This window comes from Oratosquilla oratoria, chromosome 6, assembly GCF_046742065.1.
Source record: "Oratosquilla oratoria isolate Oo_2021 chromosome 6, ASM4674206v1, whole genome shotgun sequence".
In the NCBI taxonomy this organism is placed as follows: Eukaryota; Metazoa; Arthropoda; class Malacostraca; order Stomatopoda; family Squillidae; genus Oratosquilla; species Oratosquilla oratoria.
The window spans coordinates 84176914-84196922 of NC_134782.1; the positions used below are offsets into that span (position 1 = coordinate 84176914).

A 20009-nucleotide genomic window follows, 5' to 3' on the forward strand; every position below is an offset into this window, starting at 1 on the left:
CTTTTTGTTTACCTGGATGATTTGATTCTTGTTTCCAAAGATGTGGAGAGCCACTTTTCTAAGTTGTCCATGGTCTTGCAACGGTTTGCTGAAGCTGGGTTAAAACTCAACTTACCCAAGTGTTCCTTTTTCAAGGCTAGTATCCAGTTTCTAGGTCATGTTGTAGACAAACATGGTATCCATACCACTGGTGAAAAGATCAAGGCAATCAGAGACTTCCCTGTACCGAAGTCGGTTGAAAATGTATGGTCCTTCCTTGGACTTGCAGGATACTATCGTGCATTCATTAACCACTTCAGTACGGGACTTAAATCTCGCGGGCAGCAGCCAATGCCAGCCGTATGACGTAACGTAATAATATTCGCATCATAAAATATAGTCGCCGCTTATATCGATCGTTCTCTCTTTCACCCGCAAATTTTGAAAACCACAGAGAATGGGATTCAGGGCGCATTTGGGAGAATGTAAAAACACAGGGGCGACTACAATATAATCAAGATGCCGATATGGCAGCGTCGCGAATCCACTTGCTCCTCATGACGCCTACGTGTGCGGCACCGTATGGAAGGGGTTAAAGCATTTGCTTCAATTGCTTCCCCTCTCACTCGCCTTCTCAAGAAGGACTCTTCCTTCCAGTGGCGTGATGTCCATCAGACAAGTTTTGATTCCTTGAAGCTTGCTCTTACTGAAGCACCTGTATTGGCTTTCCCTGATTATAGTATCCCCTTTACTATTTGTACAGATGCTTCTGGTACAGGTATTGGAGCTGTACTCATGCAACAAGTAGATGGATGTAGACCTCATGTTATTGCATATGCTAGTCGCATTCTTAACAAGCCTGAGTCCCGTTACTCTGTTACTCATTTAGAGGCCCTGGCTGTGGTGTGGGCTTTAAAGCACTTCCGTGATATCATTTTTGGATATCCTATTACAGTCTACACGACCACACTGCTGTCACTCAGCTTTTTCAAGGAAAGAATCTGTCAGGTCGCCTAGCCAGATGGTTCCTCACGATTGAGGAATTCAATCCAACCCTAAAGCTTGTCCCTGGGCGGGCTAATCATGTTGCTGATGCACTTTCACGGAATATCCCTGTTGCTGCTGTTACCGTGATTGATAACTTTTCCCTGCAGGATCTGGTAAAAGCTCAGGGTGAAGACCCTGTTTGGTTTGCTGTCATTTATGCTTTGGAGTCTGGTGATGATTCCACCTTACCAGCTTTACCAGTACCTCTGTACCAATTTTCCCTGCAGGACGAAGTTCTCATTCGTAATGTGGAGTGTTTGAGCAAGATGTGGTGCAGCTAGTGATCCCTGAGTCTCTAGTTCCCATTGTTTTGTCCCTTGCTCATGATGCCCCTCAGGCTGGTCACCCAGGTCGTGACAAAACTCTGGCTATGGCACGGAAGAAGTATTATTGGCCTAAAATGCGACTAGACATTGCCTCTCATGTGGCCCGGTGTAGTTCTTGTGCCCAGAACAAAGGTTCTACGAGCACTGCTCCCATTTTAGAGTACCCTATTCCTTCTCGCCCTTTTCAGACTGTAGCTATAGACCTTTTGCAACTGCCTCGTAGCACACAGGGCTCTGTGTATGTCCTTGTATGTGTGGATCATTTTAGTCGTTTTGTGGTCTTAGCTCCCTTACGTAACAAATCTGCACCAGTTGTAGCACATGCTTTAGTTTCCCATGTGTTGTGTCCATACACCACTCCTTCAGTGCTCCTTAGTGATAATGGGGCTGAATTTAAGAACGAGGTTTTGGCAGGCATTTGTGCACGTTACGGCATCAAACAGACGTTCGTAACCGCTTATCATCCGGCGTCCAATGGTCTTGTGGAGAGGACGAACAGGAAAATTTTGGAGATCCTACGTCATCTTGCTAGTCATTTTCATGAGTCTTGGGAGGATTGGCTTCCCCATGTTAGTGCTTGTATCAATAGCACCATAAATGTTTCCACGGGAAAAACGCCCCATTATGTTGTCTTTGGATCAGAGAAACGACTCCCATATGACATGCTTGACAGTCCTGCTCGTCCCCTCTACAATGTAGATGACTATAGTAAACTACAGGGTCATGTGCTGCATGACATTTATGCGTCTGTTAGGGACAAACTTGTTGTTTCCAAGGCTGACATGTTAAAACACCAACATGGTCGTGCTAAGCCTGTAAACATCGTTGTTGGGGATCATGTCTTTGGGAGCATGCCGGACCGCCAGTCCAAATTAAATTGTAAATTCACAGGTCCCTCTTTGGTAACTGAACAGCTCCATCCCAACAAATTCAGGGTTTTTGACCCATCTACAGGTCTTAGTGAGATTTGCCATTCTGACAGGCTTAAAAAGATGCAGGTGCCCATACCTGCATTTACCCAACCTCCCCCAACACTCAATGTTCCCAGTGTATTACCCAATGTGTGCCACTCGTATCATCTATGTTCACGAAGTGCTAGGCCTTGATGGTCGAGTGAGCCTCTTGTATGTATTTGTATTGTGAAGTTTTGTACCCCCTAACCCTTACTATTGTTAGTTAGGTAATTTCTTGGGCGCAGACTCAATTGGGTTTGGCGTACCTGTGGTGGGGGATGTAATCTTTGTTTATATTTACAAACTGTTATTTTTCTGCCAATGGTGTTCTGTTCTTCCCATTGTCCTATGTCTATTGTGTATTTCATGTGTATTTTGTATTTTTCAATGTTTCATGTCCCGGACGTCCGGCAATTGCTCTATTTGTTTTTTTTAACTGGCGCCAGTTCATTTCTGTATCATTGTGTATGTATAATTCCTATATATATATATTTCTTGTGCTTTACCCAGTTCTATGTCCTTTTTTTGTGTTTGTATATGTTTTGTGTATTCATTTATGTATATGTGTATGTTTTGGGTGTGCTTAAGATCCATGTGTGCCACACTTCTGTCTGCCACTTGTGCGTGTGGTTTGTGTGTGGCTTGTCTGTATTTGTATTCTTTTGCCTCGGTCAGTTTTTTTCTTGGTTGCTCGGTGTGGGCACCGAGTGGCGCGGGCCGAGCGATGTGTTGGCACGATGTGTATATATTTATATTGTAATGTGTATATTTTATTTATATTAGTGTGATATTGTATGTATAAATTTCAGTAGTGTTGTTGTATTTATTATTATTTTTATCGGATGCCCGCAAGGCTTGGCTTGGGCAGTTTTGGCGGGAATGTTGGCGTTCCCTCAGTCTCCTTGTGGCTCTGACGCCTGCTGCACGTGTTTTTGTGTGTTCGTGCCTTTTTCTAATTTTTCCCAATATATTGAACTGTGCTTCCGGTGTTTCATTGCCACCCAGAACAACAAATACTCATACATACATACATACATATACCAAGGCTTTCTCCCCCTTACAAGGGGGGTAGCCAAAAAGAAAAAGGCATAAAATCATTCCCACCCATTCCATCCCTGAATACATTCCACACCCCTCCACCCTCCCTCTTATCTTAGCACCTCCTGAATGACGGGTCATCCCTGCACCTTGTCCACTGCCCTGGGTCAGAAGCAGTGTCGCAAGACACACCACATCCACAGCAAGGCTGCTTCATTAAATCGGCGACCCCCCCTCTCCGTCCCCCCATTGCATAAAATGAGAGGACGGGGTGAAATACCTTCGGGCTGCGTCAAATTTTGCTCACACATACTACCTCACCCCCCATCCACCCGCCCATTCCACAAATACTCAAGATGGGAAAAAATAAGTGGTGTTCTACAAGTGTCGGTGCTGGCTCCAATCATGTTTGCCATATACATAAATGACCTGGATGAAGGAGTTGAATGTTATATGAATTTCTTTGCAGAAGACGCAAAAATATTAAAGAAAGTAAGAACAGAAGAGGACTGTGATTTATTACAATCAGGCCTGGACAAAATCTGGAAATGGACTCAAAAGTGGGGAGTGAACTTCAATATCAAGAAGTGTAGCATAATGGAGTTTGGAAAAAGTAAAAACAGAATTTCAAAAAATTATAAAATTGGAGAAGAAGAAATAAAGAAAGTGCACTCGGAAAGTGACCTTGGAGTAATAATCAGCAAAGACATGACACTGGATAAACATATAAACAAAATAGTCAGAGAAACCTTCAACCTATTAAGATCAATGAAAGTGGCATTTGACTATTTGGATGAAGAAATTATTTTAAAAAATATTAGTTACATTGATTAGACCAAAACTGGAATATGCAGCGACACTATGGACACCCAGTACCAAAAAGAATATAAGGAAACTAGAAAGAATACAGAGAGCAACGACAAAGTTGGCGCCAGCTCTTTCCAAGTTAACATGCAAAGATTATCGAAATTGGAACTACGAACACTGGAGCAGAGAAGAGAAAGAGGTGATCTACTGACTATAGAATCATGAAAGGAATGGAAATCCTTGATAGGAATGATTTACTAAAAAATGACAATGGAAAAACAAGAGGTCATGAAAAGAAACTCAAAAAGGATAATTATACAAGATATTGGAAAAAGAATAGCTTCCCACACACAGTGCTGGATATCTGGAATAACTTAGATAAAGAAACAGTGTGTGCAAATACTATTCAAGATCTTAGGAAAACACTTGATGCTGAAAGATACAAAAACGGGTCACCATGAGCATAGCTCCCTTCCCATGTAATACAACTAGATAATACCAAAGGCTTTTTCCCCCTTACACAGGGGGTAGTCAAAAAGAAAAAGGCATAGAAATCACTCCCACCCATTCCATCCCTACATACTCCACTCGCCTCCACCCTCCTCCCTCCCCCTCATCTTGGCACCTCCTGGATGATGGGTCATCCCCGCATCCTGTCCACTGCCCTGGGTCAGAAGCAGCAGTGTCACAAGACACAGCACAGCAAGGTTGCTTCATTAATTCAGCGAGCCCCCCTCTCCATCCCCTCATGAAGAAAAGGAGAAGACTGGAAGAAATCCCTTTGGGCTGGGTCAAATTATTTCTCATACATACTTCCTCACCCCTCATCCCCCACCCACTCCCCCTCATGCATCACAGCATCATCCATACACAACCCTTCTCCATTCACCCCTATCTTCTGTCCTCTCCCATCCTTCCTCCACAGACATTCCTCTCTTTCACAATGCCCCTTTTACCTCATCCATCCATCTCATCCTAGGTTGCCCCCTCATATTCACTCCTTCCACCTCTGCCTTCCACACCTCTTTTACTAATCTTTCTTCACTCATTCTTTCCATGTGTCCAAACCATCCTAATACTCTTTCATCAACCCTATCGCCCAACTCCCTTTCCACCCCTGTTCTCCTCACCTCCTCATTTCTCACTCTATCTAGTCTAATAACCCCATCATACTTCTCAGACATTTCATCTCAAACACATTCAAACAATCTCACATTAATATAATCTGTTCAAGATTGGAATATACAGTACTGGTATGGTCCCTGCACAAAGTGAAAGAATGCAAACAGCAACCAAATTGATTCATAGCCTTACAGACAAGTCATACAGGGAAATCCTGGAAACATTGGACTTGCCATCATTGAAGGAACAATAAGAGAGAGGGGGATTTCATTGCAGTGTTCAAATCACTGAAGGTGGACAAATTTGACAAGAGAAAATCTCTTGATATGTAAATTCCTAGAAAAGCCAAGCTGCTGATACAGTACAAGCTACAACCATATTACCTACTTTTTTACTAACAGACCTCTTCCCCTTAATAGAGAGGAAGCTAGCCAATGCATGTATCCACAATCATCCAACATCTATTTGTTTTCCCTTTTATCTTAGCTCATTGTGGATGATGAAAGCTTGCTGGCCAAACATGTTGGGGTGTTGTTACTTGTAGCAAAGGCTGAGGGAAGGTGGTTCAAACCCTGCCACTGGTAAAGTTGAACCAAGGGCATAGTTCATTAAATTCCATGCTACAAAGTCCTCTGTAAGGGGCACCACCCTTACCTCCAATAGGAAGGAGTTTGTGATGTTAACCCATATCGTCGTCATCATCACCCTGCCCCCAACACAGTGCCTGGGTCAGAAGTAATGTAGAGAGACAGCACCTCCACAGCAGGAACCCCACCACTTCATTTACATAGCAACCCTCCCTCATTCCCTTGCAAGTAAATAAAGAAAATGAGGAGAAATCCCTTTGGGTTGTGTTAGTTTATCATCCATTCACAACCATTCTTCATTCATACTTATCTCTTGCCCTCTCCCTTCCTTGCTCAACAGACATCCCCCTTTTACCCAAGGCCCCCTTCACCATCTATACGTCTCATTTTTGGTCTTCCCCTCAAGTTCATTCTATCCATCTCTGCCTTCCACATTCTTTCTTCACTTATTCTTTCCATGTATCTAAACCATCACAGTATTTTTTCATCAACCCATCTCTCAACTTTCCAACCCCACTGTCCACCTCACCTCATTTCTCACTCTATCCATCCTCATATCCCCTACCATACTTCAACACAGCATCTCAAATGCATCAAAATTTCTCCTTTCGCCTCTCTTACATTCCAAGTTTCTGCCCTAAACAATATTGTGGGCACAATCATAAGTCACTCATGGCATATATATTGTTGTTGTTGTCTGAGGACTCATCATGTGGGGAACTGTAGTATAAGGTGTTCTGTGTCCTCTGTGTGGTGTTTGCATCTGGAGCAGTTTGAATCTGTAGCCAGGCTTATTCCATATACATAAACGATCTCAGCATTTTTTTATCAACCCAATCTCAGGGTACTTAATTTAAAAAAAAAAAAAAAGAATGTCTACACCTCAGCATATAATTTGCAATTTGAACAATCAAATTCATTTAACTAACCTTCTCTTCCTCTGGAGATGCAAGGCTTGGAGGTTCCGAGGAGGATGTGTATGGAAACAGAGTCGAGGCCAAAGCTGAGAGTACCTCACCTGATAAAAATACAGGCAAGAACTCTCCATTCTGCTGATACAGGAACCAGAGAAACTGGATCAGAGTAACTGGATAACTCTGCAACCAGTCAGGAAGCTCTTTTCTGTTGATAAAAGAAAAAAATACATGTATATACAAAATCTTTATCTTAAATCTAAAGATAAACCAGGTGAAACAAGAACTGACATTCAGGGTAAGATTTATTCCATAGCATTGTATAACATCAAAACATTATTCTTTTAAATAAAGCTCTTGATAGACAAGAATACAACCAGGTAACAATGTGAAACAACACATTTATAAGTAGCCACCATGACATACAAGGGTTACATTTGGGAAATTTTGTGCGGTCACATTTAACTCCTGAAACCCGTATGAATGTTTCAAAAGATATTAAACCATTCTCCATACAATGTATGGTCTTGTGCATACCATCAATAAAGTCTAAGAACAAATGCTTACCCTTTCTCTTCTTGGTTGAGCATGGCCCTAACCATGGCCAGGATGGCAATGGCAGCTTCATGACACAATGAGACACGACCTGAGATGTTGGTGGCACACTGACTTGCAGGAAACCCAAACAAGAAGGTCCAGATGCTGTCCAGATCCAACTATAAAACAATTCAAATAAATAAAATTTAAATTCAATGTATACAGGAGTCCCTCAAATAACGCGGGGGCTAGGTTCCTGAAATTACCGCGTATGACCAAATCCGCGTATGCTGACTTTCCATATTAAATACCGAGAACCGTATGTATGTGTATGTGTACGTGTGTGTGCGTGCGTGTGTGTGTATTTACCTAGTTGTATTTTCCGGGAAGGGGAGCTATGCTCGTGTTGTCCCGCCATTGTATCTCTCAGTGTCTAGTTTGCTTTTAAACTTGTGAATGGTTTTTGCGCTTACTATTTCATTATCCAGTTTGTTCCAAGTGTCTAAAACTCTATGTGGAAAACTGTTTTTCTTCAGTTCTCTTCTATAGCTATGTTTTCTTAATTTCCTTCCATGTCCTCTTGTGTTTCTCTTGTCCCAGTTTAGTAATTCTTCTCTATCAAGTATCTCTGTGCCTTTCATGATTCTGTAGATGGTTAGTAGGTCTCCTCTCTCTCTTCTTTCCTCCAGTGTCGGTAGCTCCAGTTTAGCCAATCTCTCCTCGTATGATAGGTTTGCAAGTGCAGGTGCCATTTTTGTAGCTGCTCTTTGGATTTTTTCTATTTTCTTTATGTTCTTTTTGGTACTGGGGGACCACAATGTCGCTGCATACTCTAGTCTAGGCCTTATCAATGTAACCAAAATTTTTTTTATCATGTCTTCGTCCAGGTAAGCAAAAGCCACTTTTATTGATCTTAGCAAGTTGTAAGTCTCCCCGACAATTTTGTTAATCTGTGTATCATAGGACAAGTCGTTTGTGATAATAACTCCCAAGTCTTTTTCGGATCCTACTTTCTTTACTTCCTTGGTTCCAATTGTATAATTTCTTGATATTCTGTTTTTGATGTGTGTGTGTGTGTGTGTGTGTGTGTGTGTGTGTATTTACCTAGTTGTATTTACCTAGTTGTATTTTGCGGGAAGGGGAGCTATGCTCGTGATGTCCCGCCTTTGTATCTTGCAGTGTCTAGTTTGTTTTTAAACTCATGAATGGTTTTTGCGCATACTATTCCATTGTCCAGTTTGTTCCAAGTGTCCAAAACTCTATGAGGAAAACTGTTTTTCTTCAGTTCTCTTCTATAGCTATGTTTTTTTATTTTCTTTCCATGTCCTCTTGTGTTTCTTTTGTCCCAGTTAAGTAAGTTCTCTCTATCGAGTACCTCTGTGCCTTTCATGATTCTGTAGATGGTCAATAGGTCACCTCTCTCTCTTCTTTGCTCCAGTGTCAGTAACTCCAGTTTAGCCAATCTCTCCTCGTATGATAGGTTTGCAAGTGCAGGTGCCATTTTTGTAGCTGCTCTTTGGATTCTTTCTATTTTCTTTATATTCTTTTTGGTACTGGGGGACCACAATGTCGCTGCATACTCTAATCTAGGCCTTATCAATGTAACCAATATTTTTTTCATCATGTCTTCGTCCAAGTATGTAAACGCCACTTTTATTGATCTTAGCAAGTTGTAAGTCTCCCCGACAATTTTGTTAATCTGTATATCATAGGACAAGTTGTTCGTGATAATTACTCCCAAATCTTTTTCGGATCCTACTTTCTTTACTTCTTTGGTTCCAATTGTATATTTTCCTGATATTCTGTTTTTGCTTTTTCCAAACTCCATTATGCTACACTTCTTAGTATTAAAGTCCACTTCCCATTTCTGACTCCAGTTCCATACCCTATTTAGGTCTTCTTGCAGTGCTTCACAGTCCTCATCAGTTTCTATTTTCCTTAGCAGTTTGGCGTCATCGGCAAAGAAGCTCATGTAGCAGTTCACGTCCTCATCCATGTCATTCATATAGATAGCAAACATTATTGGTGCCAGCACAGATTCTTGCGGTACTCCACTGATCACCTCTTTCCAGTCTGAATATTTTTCTCTGAGCACTACTCTCATCTTTCTACCAGTCAGAAAGTCCTCTATCCATTTTAGTAGGTTTCCCTGTATTCCTCCTATGTGTTCCAGTTTTTTTAGTAGTTTTCTGTGTGGTACTTGTGTGGTACTTGTGTGTGTGTGTGTGTGTGTGTGTGTGTGTGTGTGTGTGTGTGTGTATTTACCTAGTTGTATTTACCTAGTTGTATTTTACGGGAAGGGGAGCTATGCTCGTGGGGTCCCGTCTTCATGTCTCATTTTATCTAAACTATTTTTAAATTCATGTATTGTTTTTGCACACACCACTTTCTCATCTAACTTGTTCCAACTGTTTAGGAAAGCTGTTCTTTTTCAAGTCTCTTCTATAGCTGTCTTTTTTTATTTTCTTTCCGTGTCCTCTTGTATTTCTGTCATCCCATTTTATTAGATTCTCTCTATCAGTAATTTCTATGCCTTTCATGATTCTGTAAATAGCTATCAAATCTCCTCTCTTCTTTGCTCTAGTGTCTGTAGTTCAAGTTTTTCTAGTCTCTCTTCATATGATAGTTTTGAGAGTGTTGGTGCCAGTTTTGTAATTGCTCTTTGTATTCTTTCAAGTTTTTTTATACATTTTTTTGTACTTGGTGACCATATCATTGCTGCATATTCTAATCTTGGTCTTATCAGGGTTTAGGATTTTCTTCACCATTTCTTCATCCAGGTATGTAAATGCAACTTTGATTGTTCTTATTAAATTATAAGTTTCTCCAAAAATCTTATTTATATGTTTCTCAGGTGACATATTATTCATAACAATGAATCCCAGGTCCTTCTCATTTTCTACTTTTTTTATTCCTTCTTCTCCCAATTTATATGCTCCTGTTATTCTGTTTTTACTTTTTCCAAATGCCATTATACTACACTTTTTTGTATTGAACTCCATCTCCCACTTCCTACTCCATTCCTGTACTATATTTAGGTCTCTCTGTAGTGATTCACAATCTTCTTCAGTTTTCACTCTTTTCAGTAGTTTTGCATCATCTGCAAAGAAGCTCATATAGCTTTCAATTCCTTCATCCATATCATTAATATATATAGCAAACATTATTGGGGCCAGAACTGTTCCCTGCGGAACACCGCTTATTACTTCATCCCATTTTGAGTGCTGGTTTCTTATCACTACTCTCATTTTTCTTTCTTGCAAAAAGTCTTCCATCCAATTTAGTAGTTTTCCCTGTATTCCTCCTTCAGTTTCTAATTTCTTAAGCAACTTCTTATGTGGTACTTTGTCAAAAGCTTTCTTTAGGTCTAGAAATGCACAGTCCGCCCATCCATCTCTTTCTTGTATTATATCTATTAGCCTTGAATAGAAACATATTAAATTGGTGACGCATGATCGTCCTTGTCTGAATCCAAATTGTCTTGGATTTAACACTTTGTTTTTTTCTAAATATTTTACCCATATACTTTTGATAATTCTTTCACAAATATTTGCTATTGTACTTGTTAGAGAGACTGGTCTATAGTTTGTAGGTTCTTCTTTATTTCCTCCTTTATATATAGGTACTATATTTGCTTTTTTCCAATCTTCTGGAACTTTTCCTTCTTTCAAGGAACTGTTTAGTATGCTATGTATTTTGTCTGCCAGTTCATTCCTGCATTCTTTCAGAATCCAGTTTGCTATATCATCTGGTCCATGCGATTTTCTGACATCAAGATTACTCAAGTGTGTCAATATTTCATTCTTTGTTACTTCTATTTCTTCCATAGGGGGGACTTTCTCTTTCCATTCAATCTCTTCAGGTTGTATGTCCTCCCTTGTAAACACTGATTTAAAATGTTTGTTCATAATTTCCGCCATTTCCATTTCCTCAGTGTATTCAACTCCCTCTTGTCTTAATTTCTCCAAGTCTTGTTTGTTTTTCAGTTTATTGTTTACAAATCTGTAGAATAGTTTTGGTTGATCTTTACACTTTTCTATGACATCTTTTTCATATTTTCTCTTTTCCTCTCTGCACGTTTGTACATATTCATTTCTATAACCGGTATATATTTTCCATTTTTCAGGTCTTCTGTCTTTTTTCCATCTGGTCCAGGCTTTGTCTCTTTTGTCTTTTAACTCCCTACAACTTTTGTTGTACCAGCATTTTACATATTCTTTTTCTTGTTTTTGTCTTGGGACATACTTTTCCACTCCTTTTTTGTAAATTTTTGTCAAAATATTCCATTTCTCTTCCACTGTTGTTTCTTCTTTGTATATTTCTTCCCAGTTTTCTTGTTGAAAGAATTCTCTTATTTTATCAAAGTTTGTTTTTTCATACATCATTCTTCCTTTTCTATATTGCTCATTTCTTTTCCTATATTTTTCTTCATTAAGTTCCAGTTCAATCAATATGAGGTCACTTTTACTTATTGGTGTTTTATATTCAATCTTGTCCACTATTCTAGGTTCAGATGTAATTATTAAGTCTAGTCTCGATAGTTCTTCTTCATTTCTATACCTGGTGTTCTCCTGTATCCATTGTGTCATTGTATGGTCAGTAATCATCTCGAGTAGAGCATTTCCCCATGAGTCATCACCACTCTTTACTGTCATTTCTTCCCAGCAGATTTCTTTGCAATTAAAGTCTCCCATTATAACTATTCTTCCTCCATCTTCCATTATTTTATTTAATGTTATCTTTGTGTCCTCTAACATACTTTTATGTTCACTCTCCTCCCATGAGGCTGTTTTCGGAGGCACATAATTTATCACAAATTTTCTGCTCTTTTTATCTCTGTCTTCCACTTCTATCATAATCATCTATACTGTATTCTTTCCATATATGACACCCTTCACGTTTATATCCTTCTTAGTCAGGAACATAACTCCACCCCCTTGCTTTTTCTCTCTGTTTTTAATCCAATAATTATATGCATCATGTCCTACACTGTTGGGTGGTAGTGGGCCTTTTAATTTTGTTTCTACAATTCCCATTATGTCCGGTTCTTTTTCTTTCAAATAATCATTCAGCTCATTCAATCCTGTTATTAATCCATCTATATTTGTGTAAGACACTCTTAGTTTTCTGTCACTTCCATTGTGTTCTCTGTTTCCCTTTTGTTTTTCTCTTGTATGTCGAACTGCCTTAGTTTCATATTCACTACTCTCCAATAGAATCTCTCTTTCTCTGACTCCGTTCTGTTCTCGTTTTTTTTCTTAGCTTCAAGTCTTTTCTGCTTTTCTTCCTCTCTTTCCTCTTTATTCATTTCCCTTTTTATCCATACCTTTTTATATTGTTCACTTGTTGCTAGTTTCCTTGTTTTGGATAAGATATTCTCTGCCGTCGTTTGTGACCTGAATTTAATCTTAATTGGTCTGGTCTTATCTGTACTATACTTTCCGAGCCTGAATTTTTCCTCAAATTTCTTCATAATGTCTGGTTCATCTTCCTGAACTAATTTTAGTAAATTGCTTACTTTTTCATTTTCCTCATTGGTTCTTGAGGTTCTATCTGGGTTATGTTTCTCTTCCATTCCTAATATAATTATACATTTCTTTTTGTCAGCTAAGTCTCTTACTATATTCTCCTTCTGTCTCATCACTTTAATAACTGAGTCTTCAGTTTGTTCTCTCATTTGCTGTTTAATTGTATCAGTAAATGCAACTTTACTGTTTTCTTTTATCGACTTCCATCCCTCTCTATTTTCTTTACTATTCCTCTTCAATTCCTCATTCTCCACCTTTACTTCTTTTAACTGTCTTTTCAGGTTTTCTATTTCATCAGTTAAGTTTTTGTTCGCCTTCTCTAGTTCTTCCAATTTTTCAACCCTTTGTAGAATATTGTTAACATGACCGAACCTACGCTCCAAGTCCTCAATCATCTTATCGACCTTCTCTTCTAGTCTTGTCAGTCGGGGGGGGGTTTGTGTCCCCCCACCCTCTTTAAATCCCTGGAAAATATTCTCATCACTTTCTACTGTATTGCTCTTATCTATACTTCTAATCTTTACATTTTTATTAGACATTTCATCGTCGTCGGGGGGCCGTTTGTTTACCTTTCGCCTGTCTGCCTGGGTCAAGTCTACTCCTTCCTTATTTCCTTCCATTTCCCTCAGTAATCCCTCCCCTTCTCCTCTTTCCCTACTTTCCTACTACCTCACAAGCAATTTCCCCCCCACCCTGTAAATACAATAGGCACTTCTCTTTGCGTTGGGATCCACAAAACTTCAATTTTCTTCAGAACGTCTTCTAAGCCGTCCGTTCGTTGAAGTGTGTGTGTATTTACCTAGTTGTATTTTACGGGAAGGGGAGCTATGCTCGTGGGGTCCCGTCTTCATATCTCATTTTATCTAAACTATTTTTAAATTCATGTATTGTTTTGCACACACCACTTTCTCATCTAACTTGTTCCAACTGTCTATTACTCTGTGAGGAAAGCTGTTCTTTTTCAAATCTCTTCTATAGCTGTCTTTTTTTATTTTCTTTCCGTGTCCTCTTGTATTTCTGTCATCCCATTTTATCAGATTCTCTCTATCAGTAATTTCTATGCCTTTCATGATTCTGTAAATAGCTATCAAATCTCCTCTCTCTCTTCTTTGCTCTAGTGTCTGTAGTAGTTTTTGTAGTCTCTCTTCATATGATAGTTTTGAGAGTGTTGGTGCCAATTTTGTAATTGCTCTTTGTATTCTTTCAAGTTTTTTTATACATTTTTTTGTACTTGGTGACCATATCGTTGCTGCATATTCCAATCTTGGTCTTATCAGGGTGATTAGGATTTTCCTCACCATTTCTTCATCCAGGTATGTAAATGCCACTTTGATTGTTCTTATTAAATTATAAGTTTCTCCAAAAATCTTATTTATATGTTTCTCAGGTGACATATTATTCATAACAATGACTCCCAGGTCCTTCTCATTTTCTACTTTTTTTATTCCTTCTTCTCCCAAATTATATGATGCTGTTATTCTGTTTTTGCTTTTTCCAAATTCCATTATACTACACTTTTTTGTATTGAACTCCATCTCCCACTTCCTACTCCATTCTTGTACTTTATTTAGATCTCTCTGTAGTGATTCACAATCTTCTTCAGTTTTCACTCTTTTCAGTAGTTTTGCATCATCTGCAAAGAAGCTCATATAGCTTTCAATTCCTTCATCCATATCATTAATATATATAGCAAACATTATTGGGGCCAGAACTGTTCCCTGCGGGACACCGCTTATTACTTCATTCCATTTTGAGTGCTGATCTCTTATCACTACTCTCATTTTTCTTTCTTGCAAAAAGTCTTCCATCCAATTTAGTAATTTACCTTGTATTCCTCCTTCATATTCTAATTTCTTAAGCAACTTCTTATGTGGTACTTTGTCAAAAGCTTTTTTTAGGTCTAGAAATGCACAATCAGCCCATCCATCTCTTTCTTGTATTATATCTATTAGCCTTGAATAGTAACATATTAAATTGGTGACGCATGATCGTCCTTGTCTGAATCCAAATTGCCTTGAATTTAGTACGTTGTTTTTTTCCAAGTATTTTACCCATCTACTTTTGATAATTCTTTCACAAATTTTTGCTATTGTACTTGTTAGAGAGACTGGTCTATAGTTAGTAGGTTCTTCTTTCTTTCCTCCTTTATATATAGGTACTATATTTGCTTTTTTCCAATCTTCTGGAACTTTTCCTTCTTTTAAGGAACTGCTTATTATGCTATGTATTTTGTCTGCCAGTTCATTCCTGCATTCTTTCAGAATCCAGTTTGCTATTTCATCTGGCCCATGCGATTTTCTGACATCAAAATTACCCAAGTGTGTCAATATTTCATTCTTTGTTACTTCTATTTCTTCCATAGGGGGGACTTTTTCTTTCCACTCAATCTCTTCAGGTTGTATATTTTCCCTTGTAAACACCGATTTAAAATGTTTGTTCATAATTTCTGCCATTTCCATTTCCTCAGTGTATTCAACTCCTCCTTGTCTTAATTTCTCCAAGTCTTGTTTGTTTTTCAGTTTATTGTTTACAAATCTGTAGAATAGTTTTGGTTGATCTTTACACTTTTCTATAACATCTTTTTCATATTTTCTTTTTTCCTCTCTGCACTTTTGTACATATTCATTTCTATAACCAGTATATATTTTCCATTTTTCAGGTTTTCTGTCTTTTTTCCATCTGGTCCAGGCTTTGTCTCTTTTGTCTTTTAACTCCCTACAACTTTTGTTGTACCAGCATTTTACATATTCTTTTACTTGTTTTTGTCTTGGGACATACTTTTCCACTCCTTTTTTGTAATTTTTTGTCAAAATATTCCATTTCTCTTCCACTGATGTTTCTTCTTTGTATATTTCTTCCCAGTTTTCTTGTTGGAAGAATTCTCTTATTTTATCAAAGTTTGTTTTTTCATACATCATTCTTCCTTTTCTATATTGTTCATTTCTTTTCATATTTTTTCTTCATTAAGTTCCAGTTCAATCAATATGTGGTCACTTTTACCTATTGGTGTTTTATATTCAATCTTGTCCACTATTCTAGGTTCAGATGTAATTATTAAGTCTAGCCTCGATGGTTCTTCTTCATTTCTATACCTAGTGTTCTCTTGTATCCATTGTGTCATTGAATGGTCAGTAATCATCTCAAGTAGAGCATTTCCCCATGAGTCATCACCACTCTTTACTGTCATTTCTTCCCAGCAGATTTCTTTGCAATTAAAGTCGCCCATCATAACTATTCTTCCTCCGTCTTCCATTATTTTAGTTAATGCTATCTTTGTGTCCTCTAACATACTTTTATGTTCACTCTCCTCCCATGAGGCTGTTTTCGGAGGCACATAATTGATCACAAATTTTCTGCTCTTCTTATCTCTGTCTTCCACTTCTATCATAATCATCTCTACTGTATTCTTTCCATATATGACACCCTTCACGTTTATATCCTTCTTAGTCAGGAACATAACTCCACCCCCTTGTTTTTTCTCTCTGTTTCTAATCCAATAATTGTATGCATCATGTCCTACACTGTTGGGTGGTAGTGGGCCTTTTAATTTTGTTTCTACAATTCCCATTATGTCCGGTTCTTTTTCTTTCAAATAATCATTCAGTTCATTCAATCCTGTTATCAATCCATCTATATTTGTGTAAGACGCTCTTAGTTTTCTGCCACTTCCATTGTGTTCTCTGTTTCCCTTATTAGTATGTCGAACTGCTTTATTTTCATGTTCACTACTCTCCAATAGAATCTCTCTTTCTCTGACTCCGTTCTTTCCTCGTTTTTTGCCTTAGCTTCAAGTCTTTTCTGCTTTTCTTCCTCTCTTTCCTCCTTATTCATTTCTCTTTTTATCCATACCTTTTTATATTGATCATTTGTTGCTAGTTTCCCTGTTTTGGATAGAATTTTCTCTGCCGTTGTTTGTGACCTGAATTTAATCTTAATTGGTCTGGTCTTATCTGTACTATATTTTCCGAGTCTGAATTTTTCCTCAATTTCCTTTATAATTTCTGGTTCATCTTCCTGGACTAATTTTAATAAACTGCTTACTCTTTCATTTTCCTCCTTGATTCTTGCGGTTCTATCTGGGTTATGTTTCTCTTCCATTCCTAATATAATTATACATTTCTTTTTGTCAGCTAATTCTCTTACTATATTCTCCTTCTGTCTCATCACTTTAATAACTGAGTCTTCATTATGTTCTTTCAATTGCTGTTTGACTATGTCAGTGAATGAAACCTTATTCCCTTCTTGGGTTGTTCTCCAATTTTTAGCTTCTGTAGCTATTTTCTCTCTGTTTTCATTACTATTCTTCTTCAATTTCTCATTCTCCTCCTTTACATTTCCTAACTGTCTTTTTAGGTCCTCTATTTCTTCAGTTAAGTTTCTGTTTGCCTTCTCTAGTTGTTCCAACCTTTCAATTCTCTGGAAAATGGAATCAACATTACCTAACTTACGTTCCAAGTCCTCGATCACCTTATCAACTCTCTCCTCTAGTCTTATCAGTCGGGGGGGGGGGGGTTGTGTCCCCCCCACCCTCTTTAAATCCCTGGAACATATTCTCGTCACTTTCTACTGTATTGCTCCTCTCTATACTTCTAATCTTTACATTTTTATTAGACATTTCATCCTCACTCAGCCTTTTGTTTACCTTTCGCTTGTCTGGCTGGGCCAAGTCTACTCCCTCCTCATTTCCTTCCATTTCCCTCAGTAATCCCTCCCCTTTTCCTCTTTCCCTACTTTCCCACTACTCCACGAGCAATTTCCCCCCCCACCCTGTAAAAACACTAGGCACTTCTCTTTGCGTTGGGATCCACAGACTTCAGTTTTCTTCAGAACGTCATCCAAGCCGTCCATTCGCTGAAGTGTATTTACCTAGTTGTATTTACCTAGTTGTATTTTACGGGAAGGGGAGCTATGCTCGTGGGGTCCCGTCTTCATATCTCATTTTATCTAAACTATTTTTAAATTCATGTATTGTTTTTGCACACACCACTTTCTCATCTAACTTGTTCCAACTGTCTATTGCTCTGTGAGGAAAGCTGTTCTTTTTCAAATCTCTTCTATAGTTGTCTTTTTTTATTTTCTTTCCGTGTCCTCTTGTATTTCTGTCATCCCATTTTATCAGATTCTCTCTATCAGTAATTTCTATGCCTTTCATGATTCTGTAAATAGCTATCAAATCTCCTCTCTCTCTTCTTTGCTCTAGTGTCTGTAGTTTAAGTTTTTGCAGTCTCTCTTCATATGATAGTTTTGAGAGTGTTGGTGCCAGTTTTGTAATTGCTCTTTGTGTTCTTTCAAGTTTTTTTATACATTTTTTTGTACTTGGTGACCATATCGTTGCTGCATATTCCAATCTTGGTCTTATCAGGGTGATTAGGATTTTCCTCACCATTTCTTCATCCAGGTATGTAAATGCCACTTTGATTGTTCTTATTAAATTATAAGTCTCTCCAAAAATCTTATTTATATGTTTCTCAGGTGACATATTATTCATAACAATGACTCCCAGGTCCTTCTCATTTTCTACTTTTTTTATTCCTTCTTCTCCCAAATTATATGATGCTGTTATTCTGTTTTTGCTTTTTCCAAATTCCATTATACTACACTTGTTAATATTGAAGTCCACTTCCTACTCCATTCTTGTACTTTATTTAGATCTCTCTGTAGTGATTCACAATCTTCTTCAGTTTTCACTCTTTTCAGTAATTTTGCATCATCTGCAAAGAAGCTCATATAGCTTTCAATTCCTTCATCCATATCATTAATATATATAGCAAACATTATTGGGGCCAGAACTGTTCCCTGCGGGACACCGCTTATTACTTCATTCCATTTTGAGTGCTGATCTCTTATCACTACTCTCATTTTTCTTTCTTGCAAAAAGTCTTCCATCCAATTTAGCAATTTACCTTGTATTCCTCTTTCATATTCTAATTTCTTAAGCAACTTCTTATGTGGTACTTTGTCAAAAGCTTTTTTTAGGTCTAGAAATGCACAATCAGCCCATCCATCTCTTTCTTATATTATATCTATTAGCCTTGAATAGAAACATATTAAATTGGTGACGCATGATCGTCCTTGTCTGAATCCAAATTGCCTTGGATTTAGTACGTTGTTTTTTTCCAAGTATTTTACCCATCTACTTTTGATAATTCTTTCACATATTTTTGCTATTGTACTTGTTAGAGAGACTGGTCTATAGTTGGTAGGTTCTTCTTTATTTCCTCCTTTATATAGAGGTACTATATTTGCTTTTTTCCAATCTTCTGGAACTTTTCCTTCTTTTAAGGAACTGCTTATTATGCTATGTATTTTGTCTGCCAGTTCATTCCTGCATTCTTTCAGAATCCAGTTTGCTATTTCATCTGGCCCATGCGATTTTCTGACATCAAAATTACCCAAGTGTGTCAATATTTCATTCTTTGTTACTTCTATTTCTTCCATAGGGGGGACTTTTTCCTTCCACTCAATCTCTTCAGGTTGTATATTTTCCCTTGTAAACACTGATTTAAAATGTTTGTTCATAATTTCTGCCATTTCCATTTCCTCAGTGTATTCAACTCCTCCTTGTCTTAATTTCTCCAAGTCTTGTTTGTTTTTCAGTTTATTGTTTACAAATCTGTAGAATAGTTTTGGTTGATCTTTACACTTTTCTATAACATCTTTTTCATATTTTCTTTTTTCCTCTCTGCACTTTTGTACATATTCATTTCTATAACCAGTATATATTTTCCATTTTTCAGGTCTTCTGTCTTTTATCCATCTGGTCCAGGCTTTGTCTCTTTTGTCTTTTAACTCCCTACAACTTTTGTTGTACCAGCATTTTACATATTCTTTTTCTTGTTTTTGTCTTGGGACATACTTTTCCACTCCTTTTTTGTAAATTTTTGTCAAAATATTCCATTTCTCTTCCACTGATGTTTCTTCTTTGTATATTTCTTCCCAGTTTTCTTGTTGGAAGAATTCTCTTATTTTATCGGTTTGTTTTTTCATACATCATTCTTCCTTTTCTATATTGTTCATTTCTTTTCATATATTTTTCTTCATTAAGTTCCAGTTCAATCAATATGTGGTCACTTTTACCTATTGGTGTTTTATATTCAATCTTGTCCACTATTCTAGGTTCAGATGTAATTATTAAGTCTAGCCTCGATGGTTCTTCTTCATTTCTATACCT

The 20009-nt window shown here is 37.9% G+C and overlaps 1 protein-coding gene across 5 annotated transcripts in view; it reads right to left on the reverse strand.

Moving 5' to 3' along the window:
• bchs (WD repeat and FYVE domain containing 3 bchs) overlaps window positions 1–20009 on the reverse strand; it is a 404566-nt gene that overhangs the window by 190557 nt on the left and 194000 nt on the right. For all 5 annotated transcript variants that reach the window (XM_076187465.1, XM_076187467.1, XM_076187468.1 and 2 more), the window contains exons 33-34: window positions 7341–7489; window positions 6789–6981 (exon numbers count right to left, since the gene is read on the reverse strand). In XM_076187465.1, coding sequence (XP_076043580.1) covers window positions 6789–6981; window positions 7341–7489 — 342 coding nt within the window. The remainder of the gene's footprint in view (window positions 1–6788; window positions 6982–7340; window positions 7490–20009) is intronic.